At 37.6% G+C, this 21717-nt stretch overlaps 1 protein-coding gene across 4 annotated transcripts in view; it reads right to left on the bottom strand.

Moving 5' to 3' along the window:
- The window catches only part of UGGT1 (UDP-glucose glycoprotein glucosyltransferase 1), a 43686-nt gene extending 21992 nt beyond the window's left edge, over positions 1–21694 (bottom strand). For 2 of the 4 annotated variants that reach the window (XM_080605129.1, XM_080605130.1), the window contains exons 1-21: positions 21567–21694; positions 21371–21488; positions 20293–20431; positions 18752–18834; positions 18068–18198; positions 17124–17236; positions 15804–15978; positions 14901–14997; positions 13131–13209; positions 12823–12923; positions 11919–12018; positions 10748–10808; positions 7672–7763; positions 6861–7011; positions 6461–6580; positions 5581–5666; positions 4515–4650; positions 3650–3781; positions 1740–1904; positions 1441–1561; positions 432–530 (exon numbers count right to left, since the gene is read on the bottom strand). In XM_080605129.1, coding sequence (XP_080461255.1) covers positions 432–530; positions 1441–1561; positions 1740–1904; positions 3650–3781; positions 4515–4650; positions 5581–5666; positions 6461–6580; positions 6861–7011; positions 7672–7763; positions 10748–10808; positions 11919–12018; positions 12823–12923; positions 13131–13209; positions 14901–14997; positions 15804–15978; positions 17124–17236; positions 18068–18198; positions 18752–18834; positions 20293–20431; positions 21371–21488; positions 21567–21656 — 2389 coding nt within the window. In that variant the 5' untranslated portion in view covers positions 21657–21694. Of the gene's footprint in view, positions 1–431; positions 531–1440; positions 1562–1739; positions 1905–3649; positions 3782–4514; positions 4651–5580; positions 5667–6460; positions 6581–6860; positions 7012–7671; positions 7764–10747; positions 10809–11918; positions 12019–12822; positions 12924–13130; positions 13210–14900; positions 14998–15803; positions 15979–17123; positions 17237–18067; positions 18199–18751; positions 18835–20292; positions 20432–21356; positions 21489–21566 lie in introns of all 4 variants that reach the window. The other 2 variants (XM_080605132.1, XM_080605131.1) reach the window with 2 other exon arrangements.
- Positions 21695–21717: the final 23 nt, after the last annotated feature.

Below are 21717 nucleotides of genomic sequence, written 5' to 3'. Positions count from 1 at the left end.
GCACTGGGGAAATAAAACCAGCACAGACCAGGTTGGCAGTTGTCTTACATAATGGGCAATAACATTTTTTTTCTGAATCGATACGACTTTTAGTAATTTTGAATTAGGAAAACGTTATAGTCCCCCTTTATATTTTTTTAGTCAGTGTAATTGGAGGACCAGAGCTTAACATTGCTGTTTCTGGTGGTTTTATGCAATGCAGCAAGAGCAGGTTGGGTGGTACTCCATTATTAATAGGAGGCTGGGTTTACAGAAGGGAACATTTTTTTTCTATGCAGATGTCAAGCCCTATAAAAATGTTTATTTTTAACACTTAGATCGTACCACTGTCCACAGGCCTGAACAAGGTTTGGTGAGTGTCTCGAGTACTGTATGTATGCTTGGAAACACGCAAGAATAAGTTTGGGTTCATAATCCACTGTAGATGTTACCTTTCTTTGTTAAGTAGGTCATGCTGTTTGCTACAGCAGCTGTCTTCTCTTTGGAATCCAACGTGGTAAATCTAGCAAAGTCATCCACATAAAAATTATCTGACAAAGAGAAAAAGTATTTAGATGCTAAAGCAAACAATTTCCATGTAAAATGAAAGAGAAAGGACTGCTATTATGAAAGCGGTAAGAACGCATCCCACATTTTTTCCCCTGTGATACTGCTTTTTAGATTTAATTTCCATTACTAATATATAATAACTTTAGGAATGTATTTTTTTGTGTCATAAATTAATATCTACATTGCATTTTTATATGTAGAAGTTAATTGAAAGAATTATTTAAGTGTCACTAGGTTCAAGTTAATTTATTTAAACAATATACATTCAAAAGTATCAATCTTAGTGATACAGTTTAGTGGAGGACTTGTTAGTGTTAGGACAGAGGTTGGACTAGATGACCTTGGAGGTCTCTTCCAACCTAGACGATTCTGTGATTCTGTGAAAACCCTATTGTTTTACTATTTTTCGAGAAAAGTAGTTGAACAACTGTATTTGCAGTCCTGACATTATAATGCAGAGCCTCTGCATGCATTGGGTGTTATTACTTAATACTTTATCCGTGAGAAGTTCTGCTAAAATATATGGCACAGCAAGTCCTAAGTAATTCCAGAGATGACTGTCATGCTCGGCTCAAAAGGAGGTTAGAGGTAAGAAACAAAATGTTGCTTTATACATAGAATACATGACTGTATTGTTTCTGACTTTTGCTAGTGTTCCTCAATTTCATTAGTCATATTCCCCTAAAGATCTGTATAAAAGTAAAACAAATTCCTATTTTGAGAAGTTTGCACATACTGATGCTGTTATTGTATGTAGCATCTCCCCCAACATCAGGACTAGGATGTTACTTGGGATGCTGTTAATACTTTGCCACTAGAGTTTTCCATTGGAACAGCAAACGTCTTTGAAACAGGTATTTCAAGTTTAATTGAATTAAAAGCATCCCTTACTCATTGCTGTCAGATCTAGGTACTCTCTGTCAGACATTAAGATCCTCGAGTTAATTCTTGGAACAACGTTAGGCTGGTTCATGATATACTCAACCACATCTTGATCATTAGATAATTCACCCTGAAGAAAAGAAAAAAAGGTGATATTTAAATATCACACATATATTTGCCGTAGCTTAATAAAATACAAGAAATTTTGCAAATTAAATTGTTTTGTGTATTGCATATTTATGGACTTCAGAGAGAAACAAGATTTGGAAAAAACTGACTCAAAAGTCACAGCTGAACTCAGCACCTACCAGGTATACAGCTCGCTGGAAGATGCTTGTGGTTTCCAGGATTTTGTGCATCGTCACGGTTTCTAGGTCATCAGGATCCAGCTGATCTTTTTGAAAAGGCATTCCATTGAACAGCACTACAGGGAGAGGACCTACACCCGTCTGCTCATAGTAAGCTCTTGCTGCCTAAATCCAGGGAAAGAAGTAGCTTTACCATGTCAGCCTGTTACCACAAGGGTTCATAATGTTTCTACACAATATCCACAAATGTCTGTTCTAAACACACTAAGATGTCCTTTCAGCATTGCGTAGAACACTTTCTATTATCTTACATGCATATGATGTCCTTGTCTTTCAGAGTTTCAAAGCAAAGAGTTGCTTTATACTATGGAAGTGCAGTGGACTATCAGAATATCCCATTAAGTTCATACCGTAAACAAGTTGATTCTAATGAGCATGTTCTGGTAATAGCAAAAAAAAATGGACAACATGAAACCTGCATTTCCCGTTTAGTTCCCATGGAACTAACCAAGCATTGATATTTGCAAGACAATACAGGGTAGGATTTTTTTTATTATTATTTTTTAAGAACATATTGCATAAACATCTGAAAAACACTTAGTTTTAGGGCAGGGGGTTATTATGTCAGGACAAATTTCCATAGTTCGTGTAACCACTGAAAAATGTACCATCAATATCGATGCTCTGTTACGGATAGAAGTTAATAGCATTCTACTGTTTAGGGCTTTCAAGACCTCAAACAAATCCTCACCTTATAGTTACTTTTTAAGGACACAGACAAATATCACAAGGCTTAGATCACATGAAAGAGTGCTCGGTATTGGTTTTGTCCTTTATACAGAGAGAAGCTCTCTCTAAAGGCTTCCTTCCTTATCCAAAGGCTTTTCCAGTGTTTTAAGACATGGTCATGCTGAATGGTGTCAGGTACAACAGTTGTAGCAAGGCCTCCAGAACGGCCTCTTGAGTCTTCTAGAGGACAGCCCCTCACATCCGTTAGGAGCGTCTGAGGGGTTGCTGCTTTTGTTTTGGTTGGTTTTGATTTGGTATCTAGTACGTAAACTGAAAAGACTTCTATCATTCAGTAATTTCTGCCTTTAGTAGGTTTTCATTCTCAGAATGCTTTCCCTCCACTTTCCTACATAGTAAGAACTAAAATGTCTACATACAATTCAATTTATATAACCCTGACTGCATTCCTTACATTTGAAGATGCAGGCTGTATCATAAGTGTTACAAAGTTATTGGAGACAGTATTTTCATTCATTCTTCTAGAATATTCAACAAAAATGAACACTGATCCCCTATAGAATCCCAAATAAGATCTGTCTCATCATCACATAAAAGTGATCCAATAGTTATTTGCTCTCCCAGCTTTCTCCACATAGGAAAGAATCAACCCTAAAAATAACTTAAATTATTTGAGGAAGATTATTGAATGCCTTGCCATAGGAAGGCCATTTTGAATTCATCCTCATTGCTTTGTTTCATACAGTATTCAAACACTGATGATAATAATAGAGAAAACCCACACCAGTCCCTCCCAAACATTAAGCTCCTTGGTCTTCTTATGAACCATTCCAGTGCCTCAATTTTTTTGATGCAATTTTAAACTCTACTAAATTCTACATGCCAGAATGAATGTAGGATCTATGAGTCACAAGAAAGTTATCTTGATTCCTGTACTACAGAGATTTTAGAAATCATATAGTATATATCCAAAACATATATTCCATAAAACTTTGCACTGAACATAAATACCTAAAGCATTATTAAAAGTCATACCAGTGTGATAATTTACTAGATACATGCTTAGTAAATAAGAGAGCTGCATGAAAAAAACATACATAACCATAAATTCATAACAGTGTTGAAGCAAAAAGGTGAGAATGTTCTATTTCCTGAATTCTTACTTTTCTGTTTTGATCATAGGCAGAATCAATTCCCAGAATGCTGTTCACTTCCACATAAGGATACTGTTTCTCAAGGACACTAACCACATGCTCCACTTTCAGCTGATCTCCTGTTTTTACTTTGTTATATATCTGGAAGAGGGATACAAATACAAGTTTGCAGGTAAGCTGACCCACCACCTGTATTCCAGTAATGGCATAAAACATTAACATTTGCAAAACATATTTTCTGCTGAAACACAATTATCCACTGAAATAACATCTTCTAAGTACAAAGCTAGAAATTACGAAGTACTCACAGCTGTGAAAATTATCCTGCTTTACCTTATAGTCATTCAAATGACTATTCTGCAAACGTATCTTCAATTACAAAAGTAGGACTTGGAGAAGGAAATGCTCAAGTAAAGCATATCCAAAGAGCTACGTTTCCCTTCTAAACTCAAGACGTGCTCATGAACAACTGAGTAAACCTCACATGTAAAATATACAACTGATTATGTTTCCTTCTTGAAAGCACAAGATTTTGCTTATTTGACTTAAAATTATATATTAAAAACAAAACTGAGAATAAAAGTCATTGTCTTGAAGCTACCAGCAGTATAATATCACAGCACACCCCAGCTTATAGATTTATAAAACAAAGTCAAACCACAAGTGAAAATGCATTTGCTATTATCTATATCACTTTACAGGGCAAAAATATGAAGCAGGAGCTATTGAAGGTAAAAATTATATTACATTGAAGATATACAGCAGTTTAGAATTCATTGGCAGAATGAGGAGGAATTAGAAAAACTTACCACACTAATCTTACATATGTGGAAAATATTAAAAATACTATTTTCCATTTTAAATGAATACTTACAGACATGATTGTCTGGAAAGCATAATTATTGTCCATTTCTTGTGCCACATAATTGTACACCCTAAGAAGGGCAACACCAGGATCCTGAAGTCCATCAACATCCTCTGAGTCATTAACCACAAAGACTAGTCCTATCCTGCAATCAAACAAACCCCCATATCATGAATCTATTATACTAATAAATAATCAACTCTTCATACAACTGTGGGATACAATCACGATCTCAAGCAAAGGCTTTTTCCTAAATAGACTAAACAGAAGATTTTGAGCAGAATGGCCTGGAATCAACATTATGATATACAATCTCTAATGGTGAGTCCATCAGAATCTTGCTTTTCATCTGTCTTTCATCCATAGTACTTGCTTTTAAGTTTGTTTTGGACTGCTGAAGAAATTTTTATTCAGCTTTGTTTTTCTAGTAGCAAAAGTTACATTCAAGAATTTTTAAGAAGGAACAATGTCCAGTAAATGCCATTCCCAGACATCAATACAAGATATTCAACATGCTCAAGCAAGTCCAGAGAAGGGCGACCAAGCTGGTGAGGGGTCTGGAGAACAAGTCTTACGAGGAGCGGCTGAGGGAGCTGGGCTTGTTCAGCCTGGAGAAGAGGAGGCTCAGGGGCGACCTTATCGCTCTCTACAGGTACCTTAAAGGAGGCTGTAAAGAGGTGGGGGTTGGTCTATTCTCCCACGTGCCTGGTGACAGGACAAGGGGGAATGGGCTAAAGTTGCGCCAGGGGAGGTTTAGGTTGGATGTTAGGAGGAACTTCTTTACTGAAAGGGTTGTTAGGCATTGGAATGGGCTGCCCAGGGAAGTGGTTGAGTCACCATCCCTGGAGGTCTTTAAGAGACGTATAGATGTAGAGCTTAGTGATATGGTTTAGTGGAGGACTTGTTAGTGTTAGGGCAGAGGTTGGACTAGATGATCTTGGAGGTCTCTTCCAACCTAGGTGATTCTGTGGTATTTAGATACTTAACATTTCTAAAGTGTTCTAGCAGTAAGTACTTTACAATTGCAAAAGTCACAAGAATAAACATTAAAAAAGCAGAAAAATACAGTAATTACCTCAGTGGGATGTGGTTACTGAAGAACATCTCTGCCACATTCAGTAATTCTGCTGTGGTCTCGTGAGTAGGATCTACTATCAGCACCTGCCCATAAATTACAAGTGAAAGGTTTCTATTCCCTTAAGAAGTCAAGATACTGTTTTTAATTCACATTTTGTTGCAGAATTATCATCAATCCCATTTTATACACTGACAGAGAGATGAGACCCACTAAGTCAGAGTTTCTCCTAAAACCTTTAAGAAATCCAAAATCATAATCAAAAATATCCCATCCAAGCTGGTCCTCTACCATCTACCTTCTAGAGCTACCATAGAGATCTCACAAACTCTTTATTGGATCTAAATATAACCAGTTTGCCCAGAGACTAAAAGGACACCCAGGATTAAGCTGAGGACTGATGATCATCTTTTGAAGTCTTGGTGCAAGAATGCTTTCTAACTAAAACAACTGAAGCTGCTCTTAACCCCATTAAGGAAATACTAAGTAACAAACATGAGGCATTTCATGAACCAACTTCTGGTATTACAAAGTTGTAATGCATACAAATTCTCCCTTGTCAGATGATAGTTTGTTCCACCAGTGGAGCAATTTGTGAATGTTTAAATGGCATACACGTGACCAGTCTAATAGATGCCAGAGAATCATGTGCAATAACCTCTGAGTCTCGGTCGTAGCTCTCTAGTAAAACAAAATATTTTAAGAGAGATCTCAAGATATTTAAGTGGCAGAGAATCCAGAGCACATGTAGGTTAAGTTCCAAAAGCTAATGTCCCTATGTTAAAAACAAAACAAAACCAACCAACACAAGAACAACAAACAAACAACAAAAAAACAACACCCATCAATGCATTTCATTTCTAGTCAGAATACTACTTACAAAGTTATGGAAGTTTTTTCTGATTTGTCTGATCACCCCTGGAAATGTGGGACGCAGCAGTTCTTGCACATTGTAAGGCCAGGAATTATACCGACTGTCAACTTCCAGATTGTTGATCCACTAACAAAAAATAAAGGCATTTAAATGACTGTCTGTTCTTGCTCAAGCCTGAGATTCTAGAATATTTTAAAATCAGATGATATATTGAGTACTATGTGAATAAAAACAAACTTTTGAGAAGAGCTAATTACATTTAAAACACAGCATTTGTTATCCATACTGTTGTTCTCTTTTATTCACTGCAATCGATTACGAGGTAAGAACAGAAGTTCCCCTGCCAGCTTAAGAATGCACCGCTCAAAGGCAAATAAGATATTTCCTTTCTAAAAACCACACGCACTGAAATAGCAGGGTTTCTGATGTCCACAGCATAATCTGAATCTGATGGCTGGATGTTCAACTTCAGAACATTGTGCAAGGAAAGACCCTCAATTCCTAAGCTGTGCAGGCCTTCCATAACACGGGCTTCATTGCGTAGTACATCAATCAAGCTGGAAGGAAAAGAAAAAATTGATGAATTTTAAAGATGCAGCAAATAATTTGCTGTATCCCAAGAGTAACAGGTGAAAGGTATAAGTAGTAGTGCAGAGGTACAGCAGACGTTTATTTTTCACCTATTTCTAACTGTCCCAAGGAACTTGAGACAACTTAAAGCCACTCAATTATATTTCTAGGAAAAACTACATTAAATAAAGATAAGTAAAGCATGAGACACATATGTAATTTCAACTCCATACTACTGAAACAGATCTTGGCAAAAATATAGGGTGGTTTTCAGATGAAAAATGTACAGGGACTTATTCTTTGAGAATCAAATAGTCTACTATCTTCAGAATAAAATATGAAGATGGTCCCTGGAAAACAAAATCTTACTTGTTCACAGGATGTATCACAACAATATAAAGGTGACTTCCCATTCTGATATTCTTGGGTATTGCACTTTTCTTATCAACATTTTTGTAAAACAAACTTCTTTGCATAATAGAAGGAAACATGATTTGCATTTTCTAGCAGTTAACTTTTAAACCTAACCTAAATATGCAGACATTTTGAAGAAGATTCAAAACTGTCTAAATGACTTTACTACCCATACACAAGCAGTATACAAGAATCTAAATATGATACAATTTTTCTGAAGAAAACATTCCTACCTAAATATGTCTTGAGTGTCTAAATCAATAAGTAGTCCATTGATGAAGAGAGCAGAATCTCCCGGTTGTAATCCTAATGTTCCTTTGAAATACTGAAAGAAAGTAGAAAGAAGGGCATTAGAAGAACGCTGTCCACAGAATAAATGTTACTAGAGTTCATTGTGTCAAAACTGTGGATTTTATCTCCATTATTATTCCAAATTGCATTATATTACTTCCCAACTACAGTCTTTATTGACTTTGTGCACACACTCATACCAGAAGAAGATGCAATCGAAGCTATCTAGAGCATAGACACATAAATGAAACTTCTATTTGTTTCTACATGACTCACTAGCAGATTTGGAAAGTTCCTGAGTAGATTTTTAAAAGTAAATCAGATTACATCATTAGAAGTGCTTGGGAGATGTCATTTAGTGGATTGACAAAGTGGATTGACAAATAGCATCCAGCTAACTCTCTTAGCTTTTTAAAGCTCAGTTTTGAACAAAGCAGATGTTTACATGCTGGATATTGAATGGTACTAGCTACTGTGTTTAAGGTACCAACTAAGTCATGAGCTAGTGGATATGTCATCAGTGAAAAGCAGATGAGCTGTCGCTGTAGTCTGATCTCCCAAAGATCAGGCATCCCACAAACAGAAAACTCTTATCAATACATCGGAATTTCTTCCAAGTACCTCTAAGCAGTACCCCAATTGAGTGGATATTTGTTGCAGAGTTGAGGAACCATCACAGAGAACAACTTTGAACCAGAAGAGGTAAATAAAATACAGTCCTCCCAAAGCAAAGTTCACAACTCTAGCAAAAAAAAGTATTATTTTTTTAAACTTAGAAGTGTCATTGCTGCCTTCCAGTACCTCTTGCCATGCAGTATCAGTTATAAAATTCCCTTAAGAGGCACAATGAACACTGAAGGAAAAACACAGCATTTGGACATTAAAAAGCCTAATATCATGAAGAAGAAGAGCAAAGCAAATGGAAGAATAGCAAAGGACCAAATAAAGTACCAAGAATAAGAAAGCAGCATCTAGTCTGGAAGAATTTAAATATTTTATTAAATAATAAAATCTCCCAGAAAAGAGCTGAGTACATGCAGTGTTAAATTATACCTTTTTTGTGAATAATTATACACTAAACTATAACTTACTGAAGGCAGTGAACTTTACTACCAGGTAATATCCACACAAACCGACAGTCATGCAAAGAATAGCTTTAAAGGGCAGGGTTAGATCTAGCCAGATCTGGATCTGGTAACCTAGATGTATTTGAAATGAAACCGCATCCACCAAACCATGGGGGGTTACCTGAGGACCAATCTGATCTAGCACAAAACAGAAAAGCCACCAGGTAGCTTTAACTTGCACTTACATTCTATACTTTGTCCCTTCCAGAACCACACCAGACGACAGTGTCAAACCGCATCCCTTCTTTTCTCATTTTATCGCTATTGAACAACAAGGGATTTCTCTTTCAGAACAGGAATCTCAGGGGACTGGTAAGTAGCTTCCAGGTAACTTTGCATTTACTATGAGACTAGCGAAATATCATTGATCAGATTTTAAACAAAGACATAACTGTCTACATTTTATAGCAGCACAGATAATATACCAAAATCTATTGTTTGGCTTTGTTTTTATTACCATCTTAAACTTGTATTTTGTATTCTATCCAGACTGCACTACCATATTTATTTTAATTGTACAAGATTTCCTAGTGTTTATTATTTTTTTCAGTGCTTTGCTAACGCCAAATAAACAAGAGCTGTTGAAACATTAATCAATGACCTCCACAGATCCCTCACAACATTTGTTTTCATTTCAAAACACATGTAGACTTATCTAATTAACTGTTAAATTTTTATTCCTTTACTATTTTCACTCTCAAAACAACAGCATTAGGACTACTTCCTCCACATAGTGTGGATCATTTTAAGACAGAAGTTTTCATGTTTATTATACTGTTTCCTTGTAAACACTGATCCATTCAGATATCTAAGCACCATCTCAAAGTGGGTGATGAGAAATAAATTTCTTCTGCATCCTCAAAATCTATTGAAAGGTGCTTAAAACTTTTAAAGCAATAGCTTTCTAACAAGCTACATTCCACTCAGCTCAGACGTTTTAAAATAATCCAATATAACTACCTTTTCACTAATAATTTTCACTAAAAAGTGCCCACACTTAATATCCAGTTGCTTTTGAGAAGTTCAAGATACAATCAAAACTAACAATCACTAACTTGAAATCAGTGTAAACCTCTTTTTAACTATGAACCAGAATGAGCAGTGCTGTGACATTCAGATTTTACATATCTGTTGGACTGTTCAAGCAAATATAAAGTCAGAGACTTGAAGGAACAGCAGAGACAGTTCTACAAGAAACTTATTAACAATATTAACAGCTTGAGCTAACAAGCCATCACTACAAGGGCATCATACTTGGGTGGTTGCAGAAGAAGCAAGGACTAATGTGACAGACATCACAATTTCTACTTCATTACTGATGCAGTCCTGTCCCGATTATAAGATTAAGACTGTCTACATGAATATCCTAAGAACACCTAAGCCATATGTTTTCAGAAAACAAATGGAACGAACATTTTCCCCCCTGGTTAAGAGTATAGTACCTTCATTGTATTTGAAGTTCATTTTATAATGGTAAATAAATACAGTTAACAGATTCTAAGTTCAGAATGTCACTTTCATATACATTAAAAAGTGCTTGCAAATAACTGTCAGAGCCCTTGACTACTGTGAACAACTATTATAGGGGCAGCTCTAAGAACAAAATCCCCATACCATCTTTCCTCAACATATTCTTGATCCTACTCAAAGAATTTTTTACCAGCATTTTCATATCTGAGTAAACAACCTAAATAATGTTTTTAACCCACGTTTGAAAAATTGAGCCCCTTCTTTGCTCCCCAAATGCATACTAAGACAAAGTTGTGTGTGAAGACAGTGTGTCAACATTTGGAGCAAACTGTGAAATTTTTAATAAATTATTATTTTCAAAGCTTGAATTTATATTAAAATATAAGCGCGAAAGCACTACGTTACATTCTGGAAGCATTACCTTTTGGTTCTCTTCAATTTCTGCTCTAAGTTCGGAGGAAACAACTGTTTTTGTTATGGCTCTGCAGAAATAAAAACATGATTCTGTGAATCACCTTTCTGCTCTTCTAATGGATAGATTAGATATCTAATTATCCCACTTTTTGTACCTTAAGTATGTTTAGTATTCTAATATACAGAGCTACAATCAGAAGAACTTGCACTTTGTGGTATCATCAAGAATTATATATATATATTTCAGGAAAAAACGCAAGAGAACATAAAACCATTATTCACATGCCAACTGCACCAGGAAAGACAAGCTTTTGACTCTCAGTGTCTAGTTTCATATTAATCCCATAATAAAAGTGGGCAGCTTTCAGAAAGGTAGAGGTGGAATCTGACAGCACGAAGTATGGGGATTTCACTCTCTATTGTGGGCTCCCATTCCTTTCCTTACATCGGATCTAGAGATTGCACCGTCACAGAACGGGCAAGTTCAGCTCACAAATATGACCAGAAACTAGGTGACAGGACAATGCATACCTTAAGAAGTTATAAACAGTACAATCATAACATCCATCACTGGGGATGAGACCAGAACTCAGTTTTTTACACTCAAGTATATCTGCATCTACTCAAAAAAGCAGCTCCTATGTCATCATTTTTACAACCTGGGTCATGAAATCTATCAAAAGGAATCTATTTCTTCACTGGTTGGGCAGGCCAGATTAGGACTGAATTACTTGAGAGTATTCAAATTAATTTCAAGAAATTGACAAAGTGCAAAGAACAGTGGAATTGCACATCAACATCTGACACAAGGTTGACTGGGCTGTCTGCTGAAGTAGATCCCAAAAGAGTGGGATCCAGTGAAAAGGTTAAGCCTAAGACACCAAATGGGAATCCTGTCCAATAAATTCTTGAGGACTCAATACAAAAGGTAGCATTTCACACCAGCAGCTCAGTTAATTCTGCCAAATTTTGTACTACTCCACACCAACTGCCAAAGAGAAACACTGTAAGATCCTGACTGTAACCATAAGCTGAAGAACTTTTCTGCATAAACCTTCTCTGGTGTTTGCTTTCAGCTAAATAGAAATGCAGACATTAACCAAACCACTGTTGCCCGTCTCATGTTCTGCTGAGAAAAATGACAGGAAAAAAAACTAAGTATTCATTATTGGAATTACCTGGCCTTTGTAGGAAAGTTCTGACTGAGATCTTTCATGACCATCAAAGCATCCACAGGGGGAGCAGTCAAAATGCGTGCAGCAGTTTGAAAACTTAAATCTACAGGTGAAACAACAATAAAATGTAAACATGCAATTGCAGTCATCTTAGTTTTGGCTTTCAACTTCTTTGCTCATTGGTTACATAAAAAAAAAATTCTTTTCCACCTGCACCTTTAGATACCTTCTTTTGTCTTCTTCCCTTCTATTACTTGCCTTTCAGTATGAACCAATACCACCTACAGGTAGTTTCAATGAGACTAGACCATCACTTTTCTTTTTTTGGCCTGGGTAAGAGGATCTACCCTTCAGAAGGGGCCTAGGGAATTATTTCACAAGCTAGAGATACAAATACCACTTGATTGAATATAGGTAGATTCACTGTGGCTACAACACATGTTCAATATTTCCTATTATTTTTTTTCAGAGGATGAAAAACCCTTCCACAGACTTCTACTGATGATTTGCAAAGAAATAGGTCACAGCTGCATGCAGAGACTCTTGAAATATATTTCTTTTGGTCTTGAGAAATCTCAGCTTTCCACACCAAGGATGTGATCGTGGAAACTTTACATTTCCTTTGCTATTCTGCATTTAGTCAGTTTAAGAACAAGTGGCTTTCTATTCTTCACAATATAGAAAGAAAACCTCACTTTAGAAGTCCTGTGAAATAATCTTTCACAAGGTATTTCAACAGGGCTCTGTAAAGAAGCTTTAGAAAGCTGGTTGTTTCCAGTGCAGGAATTTACAGTCAAGCGCTCTGAACTGTGTGCAGCCACTACCGGCCTCATTTTTATAGAGCATGGGAAGATAGGTTTACATTAAGTTTTTGCAATGCTGTATTGAAGCTGTTCATACAGATTACCTTGTAACTGCCATACTTTCAAAGGTGCCATTTCATTGGTACTCTCCACGAGGTGTTTTCTAAGTTCTTTCAGCTCTTCCATCATTTCAGGATACAACTGCCTAAAAGGGAATAAGGGTAAAGCAACTCTGGGGTTTCCTATAAGCAAGTCTGCTACTAATTTGAAGAAACTAACATATGAAGAAGTACGCTGCTAACACATATGGATAACCCAGACATTTAGAAAACAGTAACAAAGCAGAAGATTGGCACCTCTGCATTGAGTTCTTTAATGTGACAAAGAGTAACAATTTGCAATGGAGTTTTACCTCAATTTCCCAAAAAGAAATCCTTGCACTTCATCGATGGGGTCATTTTCATCTATTACTGTAGCATTCACATCCGTGCCTATAAACACAGAGAAGGAAAATACTACCAAACTATTCAGAAATAGTTTTCATGCCTATTTGGGTAAGTTCAACAAAAATGATACTGCAGTAACTGAGGAGAGGAAAAAAAGGCAAGTTTCAGGTTCACTTTGGAACCTGTATCCAGGACACACTAACTGTACAAATGAAGACTATAACAGCTGAAATAAAACCCAGTCGGATTGTTCAGAAGCAAAAGCTTAAGCTGAATGGAAATCTCAGAGACTTCGGTGCTGCAGAAGAAATCACTAGGGCCTAGGAGCTTTCATGACATGCAAGTTTTACAGAGTAAGTGAAAAACTCCTATCAGGAGCATAATCCTGATTTTAGCCCCAAAATACAGGATAAAAACCAGGCTTAAATAACAAAAAGAGATCTGTGCAAAAGACTCGCACAATCTCCTAACTAGCTGGACACAAACCAGCTCCAATCTACAAGTTTCATTCTCAAGTCTAATCAAAGGTCCCAACCTTTTGGACGAGTGCTTGCTTATGGACAGGCAGAAACGGCACAGGCACGCATAAGAGACTGACCAGAATCAGACAGGAGTTTGATGAAAACCATACACCTCTAATCTGCAGCTTATCCACATGGTTTGTCTATTTTCTAAAGCATTTTTTAATCACTGCATCGATATTAGTGTAAAACTTTACAAGCTTACAGATAAACTTTTCCCCAGAATTACTTCCACACACACACTTGGAGACAAAGGCTTCCAACCTCCTATTTTACAAGCAATAACAGCGCTTTTGTATGACTTCTTGATAAGGTATTAATGGAAATTTAAACACTAGTAACAAAAATCGTAAGTTGAATCACCTGCTTTAGTATGCTTGTTCCTCTCAAAATTACATCTTTCTAAAAATAAAGACCAATAGTTTTGTTTGTCAATACTCTAGACCATGGCAAGATATTTTAAGTCAGAGTTTAGATCTGTATCTAGAAGCTGGATAAACTGCAAAACTCAGTTCAAAATCTAAGTTCTGTTCTTCACGGCTGTTATCTTTAACTAAAAAAAAAGTTTTTTTTTTTTAAACGAAGTCATAAGTAAAAGCAGACAATTCTGTTTACCTTCGTGTGTGTGTATACATATTCATCTGTATACAGACACACAATAAAATAGTTTTGGCAGATGCATGAGAGTTCGAAAAACAGATCTGTGCACTACAGAACAGCAAAAGCAAAAAAAAACCTGCAGAGCATTCTATTTTTCCAAAGAACAACAGGAAACATTCTGCTCTGAGGATGGATAACCTAAGGGAACTAAAAGTAGGGGAAGGGAAGGGCAGTACATCTGCAAAGAAATCTGGTTATCTGGTGAAAAATTAGTTGTATTAATAGTGCCACTAATAAGATCTAGTGCAGTGCCGTGACACCGTTCTGCCCAGCATTTCACAAATAAGGAAAACAAGTGCCTTAGCAAATATGCGATTCAAAGAATGGAATCCCCAAAAGAGAGAGGACAGTGATTTTTGTGATTTCAGATCAGAAGGACAAGTATCTGCAATTCAGTCATTCATATATATACTCATATATATAAATATCCCTGTAAATATGAATATATATACAAATCCCATATACATTATAAATAATATATCTATATATATATATATAAATATATCCCTGTAAAATTAAAATGCTCACATTAAAGTAGTCAAAATAAGAATTCACCTTTCACCTGTGTATCATCCTTGGCCTTGTATTCTGTACTTTTAATAGCCAGTTCCACACCATAGCCAGAGAGGTACACTTTTTCTTTACTGGGATTCTGTAAGGAAAAGCAAACAGTACAACATTGCCACTCTTTGTTTTGATCTACAAATTAAAAGCTGCCATTTCCCAAAGCTAAGAAATTCCAAGCTCGTACCCATTTTAAACCCAACTGGTAACACAATTCAGATCCTAACTGCAAGTGAGAAACAAATACAAGTGATTCTCCAGTACTGTACTGTAATAACACAACCGTACCAAGACCTACTGCACAACGACAAGGATAGACAAATTACTTTTAAAAAGGGAAGTGGTGTATGCAATGTATGATTATTTTATCTGATGTCACTAGAAGTGACTTTTATTTTTTGCATTCAAGTCTGGCTACTAGCTGCTCTGCTGAAGGTTTTAGCACCATTAAACAATATTCAGAAAAAAGTCAAATAGAAGTCCAGAGCTTTTAAAATGTAGAGTTAAATATCAATCCAGTGGTTAGGGGAGGGAGATGGAAAATGGGACAAATTGCACTAGGACTGGTAAGTGGTTCTGTAACAAAATGGCCTTTCACTTGAAAAGTGGACCCTAAGGTTAATCTCTGCAACTCGAGTGGCCTGACTGTGGAAATATCTGACTATTATTTGCTAGAGCAATATTTTTCTAGGTTAAACTCTGTAATTTATCTGCATTTGTAAAACCAAATGATTCTCTTACTTAAACAATCAGGAGATGTTAAATAGTCTGCGGTCCTCAGCCACATGCAATAATATAATGATCTGTGAGTATTCCAAATTATGATCAAGCAGCAATGCATTATGTAAACGTAAATTTAAAGGAATCAAACTTTTACTATGCAAATATACTTACGGCAATATAGTGTCTGAGGATGTAAGTGATTTCTCCTGCCTCAGCCTTTAAAACAAGCAGCCTATGGAATCTGTAGAACTCCTCTGTGCCAATCTCGGCATAAAGTATGACGATGGGACTTTCAGGATTTGACGCTGGGTACCTGTGGTCCCCTTTGAACAAAAATGGCTTTGGCCTAAGAGTAAACATTGAAAATTATCACAGTGTGATTCATACTGTGTCCTTACTCAGTGCAAGATTCATCATTTCTTTTTCTCATGTTTAATCACTGTTTCTGTCTTCACTGAATACATGTCAAGTTACTCCCACGTATTATCACAGTTGACAGCACTTGACGCATGTTGATAAAGCTTCATTAGAAACAGACATATGAAAATACAACAAGCATCTAGGTGCTATTTTTAATCTAATGTAATACTTTTTTTTTTTAAATGGTAACTACTTCCTTTAAATTTTCTTTTTTGATTCAGAAGTTCTGTATAGAAATAAAAGGCTAACACAGCCAACGTTCTATGAACACAAAATCATGGGGACCCTGTCCTTAGCTGAGTATACAAATAAGAAAGTGAATGAGAAGACTATTTTCAACTTCTGTTTTTAAATCACGTCTAAGATACAATGAAGTATTTAAAATATTCCCAGTGAGTCAGTGTAACAGCATATGATCTATTGATGCAATATGTCTGCATATTAACAAAAATAACTTATTTTTGCAAAAACAGAACTAGAAAGATTACTATGACGACAAACCACAAAAGACTTTTTTTTTAGGAGGAATTATATTTCACAGTTTATTTTTGTTACTAAAAGTTACATTCAAGTTTTGTTCTTCATCTTGTAAAGAAATCTGATTTTGAAATATATTGCATGGTAATAGTTTTCATTTTTGTTAACACTGAGAAAATTATATAGGGGAAAAATACTATGCATGCTTTAATAGAGATAACTTTATGAATGGATTAACTATCATTTTAAAATGCAGCCCAGATCTTTCTGTTCTCCCTGCATTCTGAAGACTTTACATATTTCTGAGAATCGTTAATGTCCTTCAACAAATTGTTTCCAATTTGTCCAAGCACTTTCACAGCATTCTTCCTCCTAACAACATATGAAAGAGAAAGGGACCAGAAAATACCAATTCCATCTTAATTAGCAAGAACTAAGAGACTGCCACTTCTGTGCAAGAAATGAAGAGGATAAATCAAAACTGACAAAGGTATAAACTACCAGAACTACCAGTGTATTACAGTCTCTTTACAGCAGTGAGTCTATCTAGGTTAAGTTAAGAGATAATTTTACGTTTGGAAGTTAAGCAAATACCTTTCTGAAGCTGTCTGTAAAAGCTTTCCGAGAGATTCAAATTCACATGTCTTCTCCCCATGCACAGCAAAAAATAAGGTACAGCCCTTTGGTGGAGGTTCATCTGCTGCTATCTGTATTAAAATGTTTGCAATAAAGTAAGTCGAATGTTTGCCCTTAGAACAAGTGAAAGTGTTAACAGCATAACTCTGTAACAACTGGTCGTCTTCACCATTTATTGTGTAATTTAAAGACAAGGTAAAAATCACAAAACTAATAATTAAGTCCTAACTTTTTATAAATATTTTTTCCAGCCCATTAGCTGTAATAATAGTTTCAGGTACAAAATGTGAGGTTTGCAATTGTGGTGTGTTTGGGGTTTTTTTGGTGATTTTTTTTTTTTGCATTACATATCAGAAACCACTGTATTTGTTAAACGGCAAACGATAAAATGATTCAAGATGAGAAAGGAAGATGTCTTATAACATTACCCCAATGAAGCATACTATGAGGAGACAACTTGCAGTGAACTGTGTGACACCAAGTTTAAAAAGGAATACCAGTATAACGATCAGTCAGTGGGTCTAAATGTTCGAACCACATATTCACGGGTTACTATCTTTAAGTAAAACTGAATAACGGGAACATCACTAGCGCCATAAGCATCAGCAGAGCTGTAAAGATTTTCCTCATAAAAATCTTCACACATTTGTTAGTGCAGAGGGTACCAAAGATATACAAACATTTCAAAATCCCAATTCTTTAGTCTACTGTATACAGATGGACTCAGATTTGGCACACAATGAAACCAGCATATACTTACGTACCTTAGCTCCAGTGTACGAAGCACCTGTCAGTTCAGGATTTTTGATATTCTGAAATGTTTTGTAACACAGATACCTCCTTCCTGGGCCTTACACAATGCTCTGCAAAACGTTTGAGGATTTCCCCTGTGCTGCACTAACCTGTTGAAAAGCTTGAACCGTTGCAGAATAAGAGCGTAAAGACAAGGAAAATTTCAACAAATTCTGCTGCAAAGGTGACAAACTCTGGCAGGCTACTTTCAGCATTCCATGGTAAGAAGTATAATCGGTACCTGCAAAGTCAGAATACAAGCGGTCATCTTTCTATACCATATTCCCATTGAAGAGGGGCTTTTCATCTTACTTGTGATTTATACGAACAGAAACCTATGACATGAATTGTAAACGTGCATTTGACTCTTCCTCAATTTTCATTACAACTAGTTCAACAGATGGAAGAGAGCTGACTTCAATAGAGGTGCATGAGAAAACATGGACGCATACAGATTCTTAAGTACGCAAACAGACTTGGGGAGGAGGGAAACAGTAAAGAACTCCCATGTAATTTCAGTTTAGAAACAGAAACACAGACAAAAATTATAAATAATGTTTTATGCTTAAAGCTGAGACAAACTAGTGAGTAAAACACATTTCAGGCTTGTCGGCTACTGCTTTTCCCAAATGGATATCCAAAAGCCTTGGGCACTTTCACAGTAAAAACATTACTGAAATCAGTCCTGATTGGATTTTTATAATGCTATGCAATGGAAGACAAGACATTTTGGTTTATTTTTCAACCGTCCCAATTTCCAGTCATCGTTCAAGAAAAACATTATGAAAGCTTACCGTCATGTTCAGGTGTCTTAATATTTTGACTGGCTTCAACAAAGTTCCAGAATTTTTCTTGACCTTCTTCTGATAAAAATTCACTGAACAAGAAGAGAGGAGATAGCTAGGTCTTCAAATTTTCTCCACGTTATAATACTACTACGTTGTACAGCTTTACAGAAAGTTAGCTCCTACTGTATGTTTACCCATATCAGAAAAGTGTATGTTACTAGAAAAAGCAGACCAGGAAAAACAAACAATACCAAAGCAATTAGTAGGTGCAGGCCAGGACAAACACCTACTACATGAAAGAACCTTGCAAAGCACCTATTAAACTCTCAAGGCCCGCTAGCAGTGGCGTACATTCTGGCAGCTTTCCTCCTTCATGTATTTCTTTGCTAGCTATCTTTTACAAGAAACATACATTTTTGCTTACTTTGTTGTAATAACCTATATTTCATTACAACTACTGGCGTTAGAGGTGTTTTTTTGTTTGTTTTTTTTTAATGAGCAAAAAGAGAAGTCACAGCTTCAGACCATGGCATAATTCCCCATATATTAAGTATATGATTATGTAGGTATAGAGTGTTAGACAGCAAAATAGTTCGCTCAACTTTGCTAACAACAAATACTTTATCAAGTCTAAACTTGCAATGTGCTTCATACGCTAAAGGATGTTATAACACAAGCTCTGGAGCCCACTAGCTGCCACAGTAGCTTGTGTTTTCGTTTCAAGACATTCTAACCTAACGTGACAGACGTTAATTTAAGCGATGAACCACAGGGCTGGGCTTAGTAAATCAAGCTCCAGAAGTAACTCGGCACTGCAGTGCTCTATCATTCTGGAGTTCAGCCCAGATGAACAATCCTACCCAAAGTCTTTCCTAATGGTTAGGTTACAAATGAAGTCTTTGGCACGTTATTACTGCTTACTATTTCATAGCCTTCTAGGGAGAGCCTTCCTGCAAGTCCCTCTAAGTTTTCCCCAGCAGAGGGTTTGACATTATCAGGGTCTTTAAATCCTGGCATTAACACCTGAGCTTTGTACTGTATTGCTTGAGCATTCTTCAGTCTTCAAACGGAATTTCTATAGAGAAGGTTACAGAAAAATAATTTCACCTCGGACACCCCTATCTTGTCACCCAGAGCCATGCCCATTTAAATGAAGCCCATCAGCATCCAATTGTTTTCATATGAAAATTGCTGCCCCAAATGCAGCAACTCCCTGGGAACACCAGGGTACGTAAAGGTACTCAGGTAGGAGCAAATGGGATTTTTCTGACTACTTCTCAAGAGCTGACATATAGGAGTGTTGCCATTATACAGTCATGGGAACACAGCAGCAGGTCTGTGTCATGTGAAACGGAAGCAAAGCCCTCTGTGGCATGCTGCAGAGTTAGCCACCTGATGTTAGTGCTTATAACTAAGCTGATACATCACATAATAATCTCGCGGTAAATGGTAAAAACGTAGTTTACAGTTTTTAAAAACAGATAGATTAGATTATTTTATCCTCTAAGCATATTCTGATTTGCGAATGAAAATCACAATGCACTTACCTTGTTTCAAGTAACAGAGGAGTTGAAGACCACTTTGTAGTTAGAGATGTTGTCACAGCCTTAGAATGTCCTTTTACAAGTGAAGAGCTGAACCAGACTCCAAGGATTGCAACAAGTATTCCCATTTTATAGGGGAAGCCTAAAAAAGATGAAGAAAAAAGTTAGCTTTGCCTTGTCTCTTTTTGTAAGTAGAGAATCCCACGTATCCAAGTACGTTAAGGCATTTTAAGATTCAGTGGCCTGTTTCATACAATAAATCAGTTAAATAATCACAGTCCTACCCGGGCTAACAAAAATCAAATTACTATTGAAAACATGAAAAGAGGCAAAGATTTTAAAAATCTGACCCCTAAGCTACAACTGAAGCTAAGCTGATTTCAGCTTCCTGTACGTTTGTGCGTTCAAATAAACTCGTTTCTGTTCTGGGACACACACGCCTTATGCTACTCGCTTTAAGAAGACGTACTACAACCATAGAATGGCCTGGGTTGGAAGGGACCTCAAAGATCATCTAGTTCCAACCCCCCTGCCATAGGCAGGGACGCCACCCACTAGATCCGGTTGCTCAGGGCCTCATCTAACCCGGCCTTGAACACCTCCAGGGATGGGGCATCCACAACCTCTCTGGGCAACCTGTGCCAGTGCCTCACCACCCTCTGAGTGAAGAATTTACTCCTAACCCCTAATTTAAGTTTCCCCCCTTTCAGTTTAAAGCCATTCCCCCTCGTCCTGTCAATATCTGACTAAGCAAAAAGCTGCTCTTCATCCTTTTTATGAGACCCCTTTAAGTACTGAAAGGTTGCAATGAGGTCCCCCAAGAGCTTTCTCTTCTGGAGGCTGAACACCCCCAGCTCTCTCAGCCTTTCTTCCCAGGAGAAGGCTCCGGCCCTCGATCGTCTCGTGGCCCTCCTCCTGACCCCCTCTACCAGCCCCACACCCTTCCTGCGCTGGGGGCTCCGCAAACGGCAAGCGCTTCGAATGGGGTGGCGAAACAGCCCAGCGCTTGCTTTACGGAGGGTAACGTCCCGCTTCGCGCCCGCACGGACACCCCGGCTGGCACCAACCGGCGCCAGGAGACCTGGGCGAGGTGAAGGCTCCCGAGTCAGCCCCGCAGCGTGAGCTGGGCACGGCCAACGTCTGTGCGGAACGAGGAAACGGGCATCTCCCGGTGCGCCCAGCGTCGCCACCTCCAGAAGCTGAAAAATTAACAAAGAATCAGACGGTAACAGTTACACCGCCACCCCGCCCGCCGCGGGGTGCCCTCCGGCCCGCACCTGCCACCCTCTGCCCCGCGCCGCCGCCGCTTCCGGGCACGGCGCTTCCGGTGCCGGCCGGGCGGGGCCGGAGCGCGGCCGTGCCGCCATGTCGGCGCGCGGGGCGGGGCCGCGCGGCGGCAGCCAATGGGCCGAGGGGCCGCCGCGGTGG

The sequence above is a fragment of the Anser brachyrhynchus genome (genome assembly GCF_964034855.1).
Source record: "Anser brachyrhynchus genome assembly, chromosome: 9".
Taxonomy (NCBI): domain Eukaryota; kingdom Metazoa; phylum Chordata; class Aves; order Anseriformes; family Anatidae; genus Anser; species Anser brachyrhynchus.
This window is presented reverse-complemented; position numbering and strand designations above follow the sequence as displayed.